This window comes from Chenopodium quinoa, unplaced genomic scaffold (assembly GCF_001683475.1).
Source record: "Chenopodium quinoa cultivar QQ74 unplaced genomic scaffold, ASM168347v1, whole genome shotgun sequence".
NCBI lineage: Eukaryota > Viridiplantae > Streptophyta > Magnoliopsida > Caryophyllales > Amaranthaceae > Chenopodium > Chenopodium quinoa.
The window spans coordinates 1847135-1866626 of NW_018742684.1; the positions used below are offsets into that span (position 1 = coordinate 1847135).

Genomic DNA, 19492 nt, shown 5'->3' on the forward strand with positions numbered 1-19492 from the left:
TTTACACAAAATAAATAGCAATGACTATAACTCATAACTCATAAGGAAAATAGAAGCATCTCTACATCACTTAACAGAGGGATAGATTATTTTGAAAATAAAGAGAACGATATAGTGGATTGAGGACTAAGGCGTCATATGCATGATGCCCATGTTCAAATTCAACCATTAAAAGCATACAAAGCAGGCGAAAGTATCTAGTTCGAATATGTGACATACAAAGGTAAGGTTGAACGATATGGATAAAAAACATTGTTTTGTGTTTTGAAATAAGGAATGGGGATAAAGGGAATAGGGATTAAAACCCCTCTTATTCAACCAAAGAAGGTCAGATTATCAAAAATAAAAAGAGTTTATAAGTTTATTAATTTAACTTTTATCTCAATCTTATTTTCAAGAAAAAAAGTCATTATACGCGTATGCCTAGTCAACTCGCCCTTTCCACCAGTATACCTATCAGTTGCCATCTCTAAATCCTTATTCTTTTGTCTTATCCCCATCTCATATATCAAACCTAGAGGAAGATGGAACTAAAGTATGTACAAAAGTACCTCTATAGCTTCAAAAAAAAAAGTACCTCTATAGCTTCAAATTCAATCACCAATTGTAAAAGTAGATCTACACAAGTACATATCCTCACGAAAAGAATCTCTCCTCTTTTCACCTGTACTCCAATTTTGTATTGAAAAACAATTAAAGATAAACTAATCACTTAGCTTTAAAACAGCATATACCATATATCACTCATTATGAGTAAAAACCATAAAATTCCACTTATAGATAGGTTAGTACAATAACAGCACCAGCACCAGCACCACCCGCTTTGTGGTAAGCCAGGCTCCATGAAAATCATTATTCGCAGCAGCTCGTATCATCATTCATATACGGAGTACTTCATACTTATTTCCATAAATAGGAAGACATACAGGGGGTAGTGACATATCTACGCCAATTTTACAAAACGTATGTCACAGTCATTAACCATATACTACAAGTATATATATGTATAAACAAACTTTCTGTCTCTGATAGTATGTGTCCTTCAGTCTTCATACTCACCACACTGTATTACTATCTGGCTACTTAGTTCGGTCACTAATACTTTGTAGAATTGTATGATGTGTGCTGTATAGACGCCCCTGAACAAGGGTTGTGTTTTCTCAAGCCTTAGTCTCGTCAAAAATATCCAGAAGGGAAAGAGCCTGCAAATACACAGCATAAGGATATCAGCTTAATAAGACCTCAATAGTTTTAGGTTACATAGCTAAGATAAGTGCTATGCAAATGCCTATCATGTTAGATAGGTATTTAGTATTTACCTCTGGCACGCTTAACTCAAGGCGGAACTTGGGACCGTCATAGTGATGAAGGATTGGCCTGAAAGCATCCTCATCCAAAGGTTCACAAAGTTTCCTAGATTGAACTCTCACCTACAAGTAAATTCAGACGATAAGTACACAAACAAAATCACAGAACACCAGTACTATCTTACTCTAAACTCATCAATACACACATACTCACACCTAACTGTCATGTTTCATAATATAATCTTTCATCTACACAATTGAATCTAGATAACAAGTAACCCACTATGCTACTAACTAACTTATGTAAGCGAAAATACAAACTGTAATCTACCTGAGCAGGAAACCGAGATTCGCCAGGGTTCTTTTTGTCCTCCCAGGCTGATGGATCAATGTTAGTCCCTCCAAAACTTGCAGCCTGTAACAATAAAATACATCATTAGCTCTCATTTTCCATTACCTAATCACACTCAAGTTGGTGAAAAACTGGTAAATCAAAAGTCATTTTCCTTCCTTAAAATAAGCTAATCTAAAGTTATGAGTAACATACAAGTCATAACTAACTACACCAACACTAAGTAAAGTAATTGAAAGTATGACTCACCTCATATATACCATGAAGCTGATGGGTAGAGTAGTTGTACAGAAAGAGGGGTAGCCCTGGAGTTATCTGCCTCACCGAATCGCGGTAACGTGGCGGCAAACCTGTAAAAGTATTCAAAACACATGGTCATCTCGCCCATTTCCAACCACTTCATAGATCATATACTACCACTTTCTAACCATAATCATGTTTTATATTATATGTATAACTAAAACTACACATAATTAATTGAAATCAACATATCAACATTTAAAATCAACCCTTCAACAACATATTTGGATTTTAAGTATGATCTTATCTGATTTGCAAGTATGAACTACTCTTAAAAATTGATTAATTGTAGAATTAAAACATCATATTTGTTGATTTATAAGCATAATCTTATCTCATAAAAACGATTAGGAATCGTCTATAATTAAAGACAATTCATCAAATTCATATAGCATCATCATACAAAAAGTTAGATGATAAATTCAAATTATAATATAGGAAGCATATAAACCGAAAGCGTTTCGTGTTACATACTCCGTAAATTATAAATATTGCATAAAAAAAACATGTCATGTACAATACAAGTCACATAATTCCAATCTCTGAAATATCACATGCTTCCAATATAAATTAACCTAATATATACCCCTTTTAACATTCTAAATCATATACCATGCAAAATACAGTTAAAATTAAATTAATTGAAATCAATAATCCCACCATTGACCGAACCTAAATCTTATTTTTCAAACTCGAGTAATAGGAATAACACCCAGACAACGCACGGACTTAACAACTACGGGATGTAATAACAATAACAATAAGACGGGATGAGATTAACATACCAAAAAGATGCCGCTTGAGATTCTCCTCCATAGTATCATTATTGCAAACAAAGATATAACCACCAACAGTTTCATTTCTCGGAAGTGCTTCAGAAGGAGGTAAAGTCTTAAACCTCTTATCAACCCCACTTTTACTGTCACCATTATTACTGTTACTATCCTTATTGTTATTCTCCTTTTTTACCTCTTTATTCTTCTTCCCTTTTCCTCCTCCAATAATATCATCCCCTTTCAACGCCACATTCTTGTGCCCCTTTAATCCAACATTATTATTATTATTATTATTATTATTATTAACATTATTGTTATTATTATTAACATTAACATTAAAATTCCTCAAAAATTGATCATTCTGATTACTGATATGTCCCATACTACCCTTTGAATAAATCCCTTTGTTGAACCCGCCGTTGAGATTGATACCCGACCCGAGCTTCCAGCCATTGTTGAAGGAGTTGAAATCGGAGTTGTTAGGAAGAGGGGTGTTGTTGTTATTGACGAAATTACCCTTGGGCTTGGGGTTGGGCTCGAGATTTCCGCCGACCCGAATATCGAAATTCCGGCGATCCTCTGTTTTCTTAGTGGGGTAAGAATTGACGCTCCAGATTGAATCGTTAAGAGAAAGATTGGCTAAATTTGAGGTGTGAACACGAAGTTCATCGCTGAATTGAAAGAATGATTGTTGATTATTGCTCTCCATGTGTTCGACGAAATGTCTCTGAGAAAATTAAAAAGGGGTTAATTAAAAAATTTCAAAGTAAAATTGTGGGTTTATTTTTTTGGTGTATGATTTAAGAGAGTTAAGAAATGGGGGAAAATGGAAAATGGGATTATATATATAGAGAGAAAAGGTTTTTTTTGAGGAAAGTTCAAGGAAAATCAGTGAGATAACGTGTTAAGTTGTCAAAGGTAATGTAACTGTACATTTTTTGTGTTTTAGAGTGAATTTACACGGTCAATTAGTCTTCCGAGAATAAGCATTAAATATATTGGATAAAGTAAATTTGTATATTTTATAAATAAAATTAATAACAATTTTACACATCACTATGTATAATTAATGCTAATTTAATTCCATTAGAAAAATGCTAATTTATTATGGTTTTATCTAAATAGTCTTTTGTCAAAATGTCATGGGTAAAAAACAGAAAAAAAAAAAATTTGTATAAAAATGACATTTCGTACTTTATAGATCACTAAAAGGCTACTCGTAATATTTAAGTTATTACAAGAAATTTTCTAGTCACATAAATTGATTTTCTTAAATAGAAAAAAAAAATAGAATACTCCATAATTAAATTTTAAAGAGTGGGTTTAGGTGAGCGAATAGGAGACTAGCGTCGGCAAATAAGACGCGTAAAATTAAGAAAGATAAGAAAATGAAAAGATAGCATCTAGAAGAACGGATTATTTAGAAAAAGTCATAGGAATGTCCTAATATTTCTAGGATGTTCGGTGAGTTCACATTTGGAGAAGATACTTTTAAATGTAAAATAAAAATGGATATTTTGCTTAGTTGCCAAGGAGAGCAAAGTGTTGTAAGTTGAGATAATAAATAAAAGGGGCAAATGACAAGTGTATGAGTGTGACAAATAATAAGGTTGTTGGTATTTGTTAATAAGTAGACTAATGGTGCAATTCTATTGGTTGAGTTGTGTCATGGGGTTTGGAATCATGGGGTACATATTACATAGATGGTGATTGTATTCATGTGATTTTGATAATGTGGGTGAATTTTAGTGAGTGATTTTGATGATGTGGGTGATTTTAAGTGAGCGATTAGGGATAAATATGTGGTGGGTAATTGTGATTAGTGATGGGCTTATGTTGTACATGAGTGGGTTGGTTTCAAAAGTTGGTTTTTGTTGAGTGGAGTGGATTAAGGGCTAGAATTTGAACATGAGTCTTACATGAGTACATGGTGATTTATGGCTTTATTTTTATGGATTACATTGGTTATGACTTTTTATAGTTAAAGACGTGTATTGTTTCGAATTTTTAGATATATCATAAAAAGTAAAAAATAATACTTATAATTTAAATAAATTTAATTCAGAGTATTGAGCAATAAATTTATACTACATAGTAATTTACTTTAATCGACAAAAGGGATATTCAATTCAAATCATAGTTGAAACAAGTATCATAAAGTTTATTTTTTAAAAAATTAAGCGCTAATATAAAAGAAATTAAATGAATTAAACTTGTTTGTATTAAGGATTTTTATTTTGTTTTTGAAAAATTAAGTTTTTTTTTTAGGTCTTTTTTTTTTAGGGAAAGGTAGCACGAGATTTTATTAAATTAAATCCAATTCCGCCTGAGTGATGATACTCTGCGGGAAAGGTCCAGTACAAATAAGTTCATCACAAGATCCGGTATACCACCTAGCAATGTGGTGGGCAACTGTATTACAAGCTCGTCTAACATGAGAAAAAACACAAGCATTGAAAAAAGCTCTATTAGGCCTTAAATCCTGGTACAGTAGGTGGATTGGGGTTAGACCCTTATCCTTTGTCTAGTTTGTTAAGGTGTGGAAACTTTTTTTTTTTTTTGAAATATTATTTTTTGCAAAAGTAGTGTAGTTGTTTATAGGGGAAAAAAAAATTCTCTTGCAAACTATAAATATGCCACATGTTCCATCATAGTTTATCTTTTAACTTATTTATATGAATATATAATATACTGTTAGGGTCTATTCTCATTGAGTGAGTTGAACTAAATATTTTATGAGAGAAGGAAATTAGGAGCTGAACTTATTAGAGCTGAACTGAACTGAATTGAACTTAACTGAAAATAAGCTGATGAGAACAGGGCCTTAGAGGTGATCAAATATAATCCAGACCGATTCAGCCCATAAAATGCTTGGGTTAGGACATAATTTTTAGACGGAATTCTAGTTTGGGTCAAACTAATCCGAAATTATAATATTTTTGTAAAAAATTGTGTAGCCTAAAAAGTGCTTTAATTTTCAACTGAAATTCAAGACGAAAATAGTCGTAAATTGGCTATTTTTGACCTCATAAAACAAGTTTAGCACAAACTTTTCGGTCAAGCCCATCTTAGAATGCACCTTTTAGCCTAGGCCCGACCTAGATCGGCCATGACCATGTATAATTTAGTTGAGCTTATTTATTTTACTAAGGTAGCTAAGATCGTGATGCACGTTCTAGCTAATCATTCACAAAGAGCTCTTTTAGTTGTTGGCAATATAAGAGAAAACTTTTTTTTTTTTTTTTTTTTTTTAGGACAAGCGAGCTAATGCATATTATTAATCAATGGACAAAGAGTCCGAGAGTACATAAGGAGCAACCATTTCAGGACAATGGTTAACCCAAATTTGTTCTATTCCAAAAGGCATTAGCTTAAATATTTTTAAAGAGGGAACATATGTAAACAAATATTTTTAAAGGTTTAAATTTGCAAACATTAGTGTTAAGATTTTGCATTTTTTTTTTAAAGACAATTAACATTTATGAAAGCAAATAAGTATATAAAGCATCTTAGAGTTGTCCAAATACTATTTCCTAAGAGTTAGATCATTGAATCACACAAAGAAGAGCCTACAGGCAATTAACATACTTATCAATATGGGCATAAAAGTTAACAAACATTTTAAATTATAAATTATCCTCACACTATTTATAAGTGGTTTCTCATATTTTTTAAAATGTATAGATAGAAAACTAAATAAAAACAAGTTTAAATAATATCATCAGATAGACACGTCAATTTAGATGTATTGATCGGATTCAAATTAGTTTTCGGATCCTTTAGTTTGGACCGTTGGAATTAGGGGTGTACAAAAATTGGCTCGAACCTAAAAACCGACCTGAACCGGACCTGTAGATTCAGGTCTGGTCCCGGTCCTTGAAATTCAAGGATTCCGGGTTTTCAGGTCCGGGCCGGGTAAAACCTCAGATTCGGACCTGAAATCGGTAAAGCTACTTTTTTTTATTCAACAAGACTAAACAGGTCCAAAAAGATCTAAAAATAGGTCTAAATAGGTCAGCAGTTTTATATTATTTTTTAAAAAAGGAAAAAAAAATCAATAAGCAGGTATATTCAGGTCCAACCCCGGACCGGACCTGATTTTTAGGCTAGACCGGAACCGGACCTGGTGAATCAGGTCCGGTCTCCAATCCTTAAAAATCAAGGATTTAGGTCCCGGCCCATGTCAGATCCGGTCCGGTTTTGGACCGGTATACAACCTTAGTTGGAATTATCCTCAACAGATGGGCCGACAAATCTAACTGTTTCAGATAGGTCTTTTGCATGCTTTTCAAAAATGAAAAGTAAAAAACACAGTATTTCAAAATCAAATCGTCAAGCTAGCAAAACCAAAAAGGCCTTTAAAAGCCGAATTATACTCTCTATGGATTTAGCCCCAAACATAACGAGTAGAGCGGAGCCCATCTAATCTTAACCTCCTCCATTTTCATTTCCAACAATTATTTATTTCATGCATTCATATTAAGAATAGCAAAACAAAGAAATCAGGCCCATCTTATTTGGCCCAATATAGCCTGACATTTTAGCAATTGCTCAAAGGATTGATATGGGACCAATAACCTTTCAGACTTAAAATACGTTTTTGGTCACCTGTCCCTTTGATCAATTGTAGTTAGTACTTCAATATAAGTAAAATTGTGTTCTTGCCTTTTGTTTTTTGCTTGCTTTTTTTTGTTTTTTGCTTGCTGTATTTGCTCCTTTGCCTGGCTTGATGCCTCATTTGAATCAAAAAAAAAGAAAAGAAAAAACACACATTTCATCTTATGAAGTTATGTGAGCTAATTATAACTTATTTCAATTGAAATTTGAGCAACTCTGATTAACCCATATCAAAGCTTATTTAGTTGATTTTCCCGATCCTATCTAATCTGAAGTTATCAACTCTTAGATGTTTATCACAAAAACAACGTACTTCCTCCGTTTTTCTTTTATTGCACCATAAGGACTTTTACACTACTCACTTAATCTTCTTTGACTATCATTTGTAATTTATCCATTAATAAAAACATAGTCATGTGAAATCTAATTAGATTCGTTTTGAAATTTACTTTTCAACTATCAAATTTTTATAACTATTACAAAAGTAAAATTGAAGATATTAATAGCTAAACTAATGCATTGGGAAGTGTGAAATCCCTCTTGGTGCAATGAAAAAAAAAAAGAGGAAGTATAATAAATAAGGCCCAAATAAAAGTGACCGCGTTCCTTAAGGCCCAATATTGCTATGTAATATCTTCGCCATTACAAAATGTTGCCATGTAGTAACATTCTGCATACTACGTATATTAAGTTAATTTTTCTATACATTACAAAATTATAACATCGTTATTTAATCATTCTAGTATATTTAATATGCATAAAATCTAATTAAGCATGTAATCATGATTTGTTCATGGGAATCCTAAATGAATATGCTTTACAGTATCTTCATCAAACTTGTGACTCGAGCAATCGATTTTATTTAATTATTGGGGACTAATTATATAAAGTTATGAACAAACTACGGATGTCAACATGTACAGAACACCTTATACACAAATCAACTTGCAATATATTTTAGCACTAAATTAATATTGAATCATTAGTAATTAATTAGATTCTTGGAAGTATGACAAAATCAGCTTAAATTGCTTCAATAATCCATAGGTTGTTAAAGTGAGGCAAAGAAAGAGAGTTTGATATAATTCTTATGGCTTTAGCACCTATCAAAATCAATGAATAGGTAAATTCCGTTTTTCACTTAAATTTCTTAACTTTTAAATTGACATATGACAAATTATGTTAGCTAAATTTTCTAGTCTTCACTTTACACATTGTGAAACCTAATACAAGTTTGGCAATTAAATACTCGATAAAGTATGAATTTTTTTAGAGGCGTGTACAAATTTTAGATTTGCAGTCGTCTGTATTTTGTATGTTAATTGTTTTTTAATATTCAGTCCCAATATTGCGTGTATTCAAGTTTTCTTGCAAAAATTAATGTGGCGTATGATTACACTTAATACTAAATGAAGTGATACCTTGGAGAAAAATATCACTACTTGTCTTATATATTTGTGAAATTTGTAGCCGGGTCAACCAACAATATTTAGATTTAAGGGTATCAATCAACTTTATAGTTTTATATTTGATTTCTTTGGCATTTATAAAGAATTTCACCATTGAAGTCGATTTTCTGATCTATAATATTTGTAGAAAATGTATATTTTAATCATGGAATATGCCACAAGTCAATTCATCTTACAAAATCCATTTGACAAGAGAAATTTTTAAGGTTGAAATTCTTCACTGTCCTCCAACCAGATCAATGGAACATGGTTTTGCAACTTGATTAATATGGTGAATTTATAGCTTGTGAATTGAAAAGAGTGAGATTCAATATATATGAGGACAATTAGATCAATGACCTCGGGAATTCCCCTTTTTTTTCCTATTATCTTTTTTTGCCTAAAGGACATAATTCGTATGTTACATGCCACGGTTATTGATTGAAGAATTTAATAATTTTGATGGTTAAAGATTGAGTGTGACTTGAATAAGGTGAATAAGGTGTATTGTCATTAAATTTTAAGGTGTTTGAAGATGTAATTAGGGTAATTAGATTGCAAAATCAGGTTCAATGGCAATCAAAGTGTGTAAAATGATAGAAGGGTACATAGGAGAACAAATAGCATATAAAATTTGTTTTAATGGTACGGTGAAAATATATTGATATAAACTATATGTACGAAGAACACACAAAAATTGTTAATTTAAACACAAGCTAGCATGCACCAAAGCACAAAAGTGCATGAATAGTCGATTGTTAAAAAAAATTGAGGAGAACATATTTGCAAACTTCTTCCAAGGGCCTGTTCACAAAAACTGAATTGAGCTGAACTGAACTGATTGGAGCTGAACTAAACTGGATTGAACTGATTGGAGATAAACTGAACTGAACTAAGCTGAAATAAATATTTTATGAAAGAGGGAAATTAAGAGCTGAACTGAACTGATTGGAGCTGAACTGAACTGAAGTTAAGTTAAGTAAATGTGAACAGACCCTAGAGCTTTTTTTTTCTAAACTTTGATGGAGATTGTTCCATGAAGCCCATTTTGTATATGATCATGAAATTTTCTATCTAATGCTTTGGCATTGCACCGCTTGATAACTAACTAGTTCTTTTTTTTTTTTTTTTAAGAACTACTTTATATACATTGTTAATACGAAATATATAATTTATAACATTATACATGATAACTAATTTTAAACAAAAAAAAAAAAAAAAAAAAAAAAAAAAAAAAAAAAACAATAATCAAGTTAATGTGTATATACAACAAAATTTAAATTGTTGTGATTTTTCTAATATAGAATAAAGCTACATTGTACAATTTACCTTTCAATTAAAAAGGTAACTGTTCGATAAACTAAATAAACACAAGGACTTTAATGTGTTCCTCTCCTCTTGCCAAGTTGGTTTTGTTCAAACTCTCAATAGTAACTAAGGGTGAGAGAAGCTAGAAAGGTGCTAATACTAGGGTATCAAGTTAAGTTTTGATACACCAAATCACATATATTAAGCAAAAGCGCAAGAAATTTACTAAATCAATTAATGATAGAGAAGGCTAAAAAGGTCTAAGGAAGAGAAAAAAAAAAAGGAAGTAAAAGCTTTGATTTGCACCATTGAATAAAACTCATCAAGAGGAACCAAATTCCCACTCACCTCCATTTATATTATTAAAAAAATATAATAATTTTAAAAAACACTTAAACAAATTGACATTAAAATATTAATATGAGATAATATGATGTAATTGAGAGGATTAGAGAGTCCACTAACAAACTTTCAAGAAATTGCCTAATTCCCATGATTGTCTTCACATGGATTATAATCTCATATGCTTTGATTTTATTTGCCTTTGTGCCGTACAAAGTTAGTTCATAAACAAATCAATAATTAGTTCACCATTATTTATACTTTATTTCACTTTGCCTTTTTGGAGTATATTTACTCGTATAAAATAATGAAATAAACTTATGAATTGGTGCCAACCTTAATAATGGTGAAACCTAGGAATGATTAATTAAATATATATGAGTAACTTTATTACAATAATATAATTAGTATTATTATTAGAGTAAAACGCTAACTCATAATTCAACTTGGAGTGTTTCTCATTCGCAAGCCAAAGACCAAGTGCAACAGAGATAGGAAACCAACACCAACCGTATTGGTCTCCACGTGAGTGTCCCTCCTTTATCGTTTTCAATTTTTCCTCTTATTTTGGAGTTTTTTTTACCCTCATTATTCCATACTCCCTAATTAATTTAGTCAACATTTTTTTTGGTGTTAAATATTGTCAATATTTCTTCCTTCTATCAAAAAGGTGTGATCAAGCAATAAATAATCATCAAGCAACATAATAATAATCATCATAATGATAACAATTATAAATATTAATAATTAAAATAATCGTGTTAAAGCATAATAATAGCAAGATCCTATGAGGTAAGCTAACAGAAATTAGTTACTTTGAAAATTTCCTAATGAACTAATCATATTGCCGGTTGAAGAACATCCCATCATCATAATTACGAGTATCATTTATCTAAACCTCCAATTAGATAATCTAGTCTTTTCAAATATCAAAATGATAACTAAAATATGCTTGATTTATAGATTATTTGGGTGGTTTGATAATTATCGCTGATGCCAAACTTGTTGATAGAAGAAAGAATTGGAAAATAATATCGTTGGTTCCTATTTATTATGTGAATATGAATTATAGAAGAAAAAAAAAAACATTTTGTCTCGCCCTTTTAAAAAGTTTTTAGTTAGAAAGGAATGTGACATATTTCGTATAAAAGGATGCTTAGCCTAAATATTACATTTCAATTTTATACGGGGTTTAAACTACACCTTCCTCGCAATTTGCTTCCTCATTGTTATAGTCAATCGAACTCCATCATCCTAGTCCTTGTTTCGTGGTCACAACTCTAGGTTCTCCGTTGCTCTTGTTGGTCTCCGTTGTTAATGTCCTTGTATCACTCTTTATGGTCTCAGTTGGCTTCCCACAAAACCTTGTTTTCTCTTCTATTTTCTATTATAATTTTATTTATTTATTTTGGTTTTTTGGTATTCTATTTCGTATAAACCACTAATATTTTTTTTTAAAAAAAAACCACTAATTATTGTAATTGGTCTTTTAATTTCTTTGTGATATAGAGACTATTAGCAGTTGTATACTCTTTGAAAACTCATAATATTCAATTTCAAAAACTTCTACTGATTGACCACTTATGTTATCATGCAGTCTATGCTCCAACACTGCAATACACCACCAATGACTTGGAGTAATTAATATTCTACTCTCTTTTTAAAAAATAAAAATAAAAATAAAAATAAATTATTATCGCAATAAATTACTGTTGGAGATTTGCCTACTTGCCTAAGAGAAGAGAAGAGGTAAACTACAAGTGACACAAATTGTACTAAAAATGACCAATAATTGTCACATGTCGGATAAACCATTTTAGATCTCAAAAAGTAAGTCACAATTAGTAAAAGCTCCGTCCTTTTTTCTGGGGGACTCATGTGATCTGTTTGGTCTATTTCAAGATTCTAATTACTAATTACTTAATTAGGGTATCCAACTCTCTATCTTTAAGAATCCCTCAAACACAAATATACAATCAATGAACGAACATTTTGTTACTTGGTCAATAGTTTCATCCGTAACTGAGTATGTTGGATTACTCATTGCCAATGTGTTGTCAATCACCAAGTACTATTATAGGCGATAAGTACTTTTGTTGATTACTTTAAAAGACGTATAGTCATGTAAACTTGGTCGTATACAACTCATAAGTGTAGCGGGTGATGTAACAACACACTTAAATCACACTAAAATATGTGTTATAAGAAATGCTTCATGAACTTTATTACTCCGTACCACTTTTGAGCTTAGCACTGAATGCTTTGAAAATTAGTGAAGGTTAGTAGATGATAAGATGGATAGACATTACCTTAATACATACTTCAATATATTGTTTCTGCTCTTTAGGGAAAGATTGATATGACCGGATCAACATCTTACACGTTGACTCATATCTATATTCGTCATATATAATATCGTTTCAAAATAAACTATTGTTAATATTTTGCTAATTTACTTGAGATGCTATTAATCGGTGAGTTTTCTACCACAATACTATTCATCATATTAGTATTAGGGATTTTTTTTTTCCTATTATCGTGGTTAATATTGCATTTTGAAATATATAATGATGACAATAAATAATTAGACCATACCTTTGAAAATTTTGTATCGAATACCTATTTATAGGAGAAGCTAATAATATAGCTAGCTATGGTATTACGTATTTAAATTAATACTAAATTCTTTCATAATATACTTTATTAGTTCTTTAATATTTGTTAATTTATATTCAGATGTTAATAAAATTATAATATACCTAGTATTAACATGCAAAATGTTATTGAACTCACTTAATACTCCGTACTTTATTCGTTCTTTTATACTAGCTAGAGTAAGACCCATTATATTTGAACTCACTTATTAGCTTTTGAGTTTATTTTTATTCATTAAGATTCATTAATTTTAAAATTAAAGCACAAGGTCTATCTACTAACTATAAAATTAGATTAAATTATGTCTAATATATTACAATCTGCATTCAATTATTAAAAGATCATCATTTTATAAGAATTTCTTAGTTACAAAATCCTTCATGGACCAGATTTTTTTTTTTACTTCTATTTTATTTAGAATGGACCACATTTAAAAACAAAGAAAAAAAATAATCTTTCTTTAGGTTCTACGTACTACATCGAACTGATCCCAATAATTAGGTGAGTTTATCTTGGGTAGAAGTACTTAGTTGGAGGAACTTGGAAGTGGTAAAGGAGAAGGACCACAAACAAAATATAATTACGTTATAATTTAATATAATCCATAAAGCTTTCATCATTGTCTTTAATGTAAAATTGAGAAATATTTTTGGAATATCTTCACTTAAGTAAGTTTTGTTCTTCATTAAAGTTAAATTAATTTCATAAATTCTAAATCACACTTGAAACTTTACCAAACTTTGTTTATTTTATTTTCTTGTCTAACATTAGTTGATAAGTATTATTATTAGAAGCATAAAGAGATTGACTCTTCCAAATTGGCAAAGGTCGCTATTAAAACCTTTATTATAAATTAATTATTAGTTAATTATACTTTATTATAGATTAAAGCATGGGATTAATTAAAATACAGTAACCAACAGGTGTCCATCGGTAAAGTGAATGATACCAAATCTACCTTCATGCCTAATTTTTGCTAAGACAGACAGACAATACACATAACATACAATTCATTGGTTTGTCTTCAACTATTTGTGTCTAATCCTTTATTAGTCTAGCAATAGGAGATACATTTATAGGGTTATTAGCATATAATGCTAGCTTAGTCGCGCTTATCCACTTGATTAAAAAGAGGTTCTTAACACGGAGTATTAGTTATTAATTATTAAACATAATTATTATTATGTAATTAAAAAGATGAAGGAAAATTATCAAAGCAATGATATAAGCTTGCACCCATGATCATTATTTCATTACTTGTGATTTTCATTGGTGATCATTTATAAGGTGGTTGCCTCTTCTAGTTTAAATTATATTGTATTATTTGCTTTTTGGTTACATACTAGGATGTCATTAGAGAGCTAATTAGTATTTGCCAGCTACATTTCCTTCGTACAATTTCTAAATTAATTTATATATAATTTACTTGTGTGACTTATATTAGTGTCTCACTGAGCTAAACTAATTGACTAATAGAAAATTCAAACTTATTGATGGTGATTCAATTATTGCTTGTATATACACTACTTATAAACTTGACTTTATTATTTTAAACTACAGTATCAAATTCAGTTGTTAATTAGCTAACTACTATTATGAGAGATTTTCCTGAGGGTTGCTAATTAACCTATTGAAGATACTTCCCCGTCCCTAATTACATTCCTACTTCTAGCATTTGTTCCTCACATAATAGAGAGAAATAGAAATGTAATTTAGAGACGGAGGGAGTACTCATTAATGATAGACATCGGTTTGTATTCTACAAGATTGCCAGATTTATTAAAAATAATAATAATAATAATAATATATAGAGTGGTAATTGGAAAATCTCCCCTCCAACAATTAATTTATCAAAGTTGAGGAAAAAGTCTAGAGTGAGGGCAAAATTTTAATTTTTATACTACGTATATATTAACCAATACATACGGTGTTTGTGTTTTGTGCTTTTCGGACTATATTATGAGAGTTTGTGCTTCAATGATATGACCTAATAGTAGAAATCCCTAGCTAACAACTGAGTTTGAATTGTGAACAAAATAACATGTGTGGCTTTAGGGTTTGTTCACATTTACTGAACTGAACTGATTGGAGCTGAACTGAACTGATTAGAGCTGAACTGATTAGAGCTGAACTGAACTGAATTGAGCTGAAATGAATATTTTACGAGAGAGGAAAATTAAGAGCTGAACTGAACTGGACTGATTGGAGCTGAACTGAACTGAACTGATTGGAGCTGAACTGAACTGAACTGATTAGAGCTGAACTGAACTATACTGAACTGAATTAAGTAAATGTGAACATGCCCTTAATTATAAGTTTTTTAACCCACCAAAGCATTCAGACATCTTGTCCGAACCATATATTATTTCACAAAACTTTCAATTTTGGACGATTTATTTGACTTATGTCACTCATCTATTGATTATCTGGGAACGAATATGAAGACAAATATCAAGTAATTATTGGTCAACACTAGATTATATTTTTATGCCCCAAAAACTGTTAGATTATGTAAATAATCAAGTATATAATTAGTTTGTAAATTACTAATGTAGCCTTAACCCTAACCTAGTATACGCTTGTATTATATATTGACTTTTGATCAATGAGAAAGCCACGGCAAATATTCTCTCATCTCTCACATTCTCTCATGGTATCACGAGTCTAGGTTTTTCAATCCGAAACCCTAACTCTTCTGCTCATTTCTTCTTCTCTTCTTCAATGGCCGATTCTAGCAAACTCCATCCGGCCACTACTGTTAACAACATCAAAGCATGTATTCCGGTGACTCTGGACTACAAGGGAACTCAATACAACCTATGCAAGACTCTTTTTCAACTCCACTGCCGTGCAAACATGGTAATTGATTTTATCATTCCTCCTCCGGTTGATCCCTCTGCCAAGAAACCCGACCAAACTGCTGCCGATTTGGCTTTCTTGCAACGCCTTGATGACATTGTTAGACAGTGGATTTATGGGACAATATCCTTTGACTTATTCAACACCATCGCCAACCCCGATGACAAGGCTGTCAACGCTTGGAAAAGGTTGGAGAATTTCTTCCATAATAACAAATCTGCTCGTGCTTTAACCCTTGATGCGCAATTCACAAACACCAAACTTGACCAATTTGATGGTGTTAAATCATATTGCTCACATCTCAAAGCCCTTGCGGATAGTATGAAAAACGTTGGTGACACAGTCTCCGACAATCGAATGGCTTTGCAACTTTTGAAGGGTCTCTCGGAGGAGTATAAACCCTTTCGAACGTCCGTTCGTCATCTCGATCCCCTTCCTTCCTTTGATGCGTTGCGTTCCATGCTCGAACTTGAGGAGCAAACCAATGCATCCGACATGTCCAGTGAAATCCATGAGGAGGCGCATCTATCTCATACCTCTTCCTCGGCTTCACAATCTGTTGGAGATTAATCTCAAAATTCAGCACAATCTCGTGGTGGAAATTCTCGCAACAGTGGTCGGAAAAATAAGGGAAAAGGCGGTGGTGGAAAGGGAAAAACTACCACTGCCGGGGGTGCTGGCCGGAACACCCAGCAGCAGCAGCAGCCCCCGCAGCAGCAGCAGCGCTGGGGTCCTGCTTCCCAACAGCAGCAACAGCCTGGGCAGGGGCGGATGATGCCCCCTCCTTGGCAGTACTGGAATGCAGGGCCTTGGGCGTCTCCTCCCTGACCTTACCCTACACAAGGGCCTGCTTCATATCAGTGGAAGCCACGGCTGGCCGCTTCCCAAGGTCAGCAGCCGGGTCTTCTTGGTTCCAAACCTCCGCAAGCTTATTTCATGGGAAATTCATCCTCCTCTTCGGGTTATGCTCCGACGAATATTGAACAAGATATGCATACCTTCTCCATTGCCTATCCGAACTACTACATGGACACCGGTGCTACATCGCATATGACTAATTCCCAAGGTAATTTGTCTTCATATGTCAATTTGAGCAATAACATTAATAATTCTATTATTGTTGGTGATGGTAGCAAAGTTCCGATTAAAGGTTATGGTCATGAATCTCTAAACCAAAACACACTTCAACTCAAAAATGTCCTTCACGTTCCTAATCTCATCAAAAATCTAATTTCTGTTAGAAAATTCACTACCGATAATAGTGTTTCAATTGAGTTTGATCCTTTTGGGTTTTCTGTGAAGGATTTGCAGACGGGGAGAAAAATAGTGAGATGTAATAGCAGTGGCGATCTATATCCCTTCTTCTCGGATCGTCAAGTCCTTTCATGTTCCACTCCGTCAGCTTTTGCAGTTATTTCTCCTAGTATGTGGCATTCCCGCTTAGGTCATCCGGGAAATGCAGTCTTAGGTTCTTTGCGTAGTAGTGAATTAATCAAATGTAATAAGGCTCGTCTTGATGTTTGTCACTCTTGTCCTTTGGGAAAATTAATAAAATTGCCTTTTTACAATTCGCATTCTCATACTACTATGCCATTTGACATTATTCATAGTGATTTATGGACATCTCCCGTATCTAGTTCTCTTGGGCACAAATATTATGTTCTTTTTCTTGATGATTACACGAATTTTTTATGGACTTTCCCGATTGCCTCTAAATCTCAAGTCTATGACTTATTTCTTCGTGTCCGAACCTATATTCACACCCAATTTGAACGGGAAGTGAAAGCTTTCCAATGTGACAATGGAACTGAATTTAAAAATGACCCTTTTATTAAATTTGGTCACCAACATGGAATGGTTTTCCGCTTGTCTTGTCCATATTCTTCACCTCAAAATGGTAAATCCGAATGAAAAATTAAGACCATTAATAATATCGTTCGTACCCTTCTTTGTCATGCTTCTATGCCTCCCACTTTTTGGCATCATGCTTTAGAGATGGCAACTTATCTTCACAATATCCTACCTACAAAACTTCTCGACTTCAAGTCCCCTACTCAAATTTTATATTAAAAACATCCTGATTATTCACATCTTAGGGTGTTCGGTTGCTTATGTTACCCCCTTTTTCCCTCCACTAAGGTAAACAAACTTCAACCACGTTCTACACCATGTGTTTTTCTTGGCTATCCAAGTAATCATCGGGGTTACAAATGTTATGATATTTCGAGTGAGCGTATAATCATTGCGAGACATGTATGGTTCGATGAGTCTGTCTTCCCTTTCTCTAAGGTTCATTCCCCTCAAGCTCATACTTATGACTTCTTAAGTGAAGATTTGAGTCCTCTTAATCATTCCTTGCTTCGGCAAACTTCCTCAAATCCTTTCCAAGCCACCTCCCCATTGATGTGCTTAATTCAGGCATTGACCCAAGTAACTTATATTGACTTTGTTTGTAACTTTCGATATGATAGAATTAAGTCAACTTCAACAAGAGATTTCAACAAAAAGCACATCATGCTATTGATTTTGCAGCTAGCTGATGTAAACTTCAAAAGATGAAACAAATGGTTGCTGGTCTACGGGACATAACACGTATACCAGCCAACTCTAAACCCAAATAATGTTAATAAATAATGATTAGATTGATATATTATCTGGAGATATAGTAAATAATTAAGTCTGTCTTTGCTCCTGATCAGTCTTGTATGAACATATATGTAGACGATACGTATTCATTTAATTATAATTAATCAATCTATGTCATTGTCGTCGTAAAATGTGAAGGCAAATTTAAAGTATTTTGCAATTTCTACTCTGTAATAATAAAGTATACACAAAATAAGATTTTCTATTTTCCCGTGTTTAACCAATCGACAATATGAAGGTTTGTAAGTAACTATAGAGGCAGGGGACAATCAGTTGCTTGATTTGAAGATTATTTGTTCTCATTATGCAATTTGACATTCGATGCTAAAAATAGCAATCAATTCTTTTATTTATTTACTTTATTTTGGTTAGTTAATATTTTCATTAATACGGAGTAATAGTAGTAAAAATCTACTCCATGATGTCCAAAAATAAATTTACTGTAGAAATTGACTCCGTACCAGTCTACCAGAGTATCTTCAACAGTGGATAAAAAAGGTAAGAGTAATATTTGTGAATTTTAAGAAAAAACTCAAAAAAAGTAAAACGACAGCCATACACGTGGAAAAGGATGTACGGTAAAACACAACAAATCACGTGGTAACAATAGGATGGTACAGTGTGCTGACATAGACCAATCAAGGGGGACCACCTGTAAACCTTTGAGTCTAAAATTACATATTTACAATTTTACCCCTGATTTTAACAGAGGTATCAGTCCACCAGGATATTTCCCCCACCACGTTTTAATAAGATCCCACCAATTGGTCAAGTAATCACTGCCTCTGTTGAATGCTTCTATACTTCGTTCTATCTCTCTCACTAAATATCTTGTGTTTTATTATGCTGCTCCTCTATGCCTCCAATAGTACATACTCCCTG

At 32.4% G+C, this 19492-nt stretch overlaps 2 protein-coding genes across 2 annotated transcripts; one reads left to right on the plus strand and one right to left on the minus strand.

The window, feature by feature from the left end:
- Positions 1-700: 700 nt before the first annotated feature.
- On the minus strand, positions 701-3591 carry LOC110722718 (B2 protein-like). The gene is made up of 5 exons (XM_021902007.1): positions 2745-3591; positions 1909-2009; positions 1639-1722; positions 1320-1430; positions 701-1202 (listed from the first exon to the last, which is right to left on the minus strand). Exons 1-5 carry the CDS (start codon positions 3442-3444, stop codon positions 1161-1163), a joined length of 1038 nt encoding a protein of 345 aa, XP_021757699.1. The 5' UTR covers positions 3445-3591; the 3' UTR covers positions 701-1160.
- A 12235-nt stretch (positions 3592-15826) lies between these two features.
- Positions 15827-16792, plus strand: LOC110722519. The gene is made up of 2 exons (XM_021901789.1): positions 15827-16466; positions 16548-16792. The coding sequence occupies exons 1-2, from the start codon at positions 15827-15829 to the stop codon at positions 16790-16792; spliced, it is 885 nt and encodes a 294-aa protein (XP_021757481.1).
- Positions 16793-19492: the final 2700 nt, after the last annotated feature.

Excerpts from the sequence above, each read along its gene's own strand:
- LOC110722718 (XM_021902007.1), bottom strand. The coding sequence starts at position 3,444 with ATGGAGAGCAATAATCAACAATCATTCTTTCAATTCAGCGATGAACTT. Across the intron at positions 1,723-1,908 it reads AGCTTCATGGTATATATGAG|GCTGCAAGTTTTGGAGGGAC; the intron begins GTGAGTCATACT and ends TTATTGTTACAG. Across the intron at positions 1,431-1,638 it reads AATCTCGGTTTCCTGCTCAG|GTGAGAGTTCAATCTAGGAA; the intron begins GTAGATTACAGT and ends ATTTACTTGTAG.
- LOC110722519 (XM_021901789.1), top strand. The coding sequence starts at position 15,827 with ATGGCCGATTCTAGCAAACTCCATCCGGCCACTACTGTTAACAACATC. Across the intron at positions 16,467-16,547 it reads CAATGCATCCGACATGTCCA|CACAATCTCGTGGTGGAAAT; the intron begins GTGAAATCCATG and ends CTCAAAATTCAG.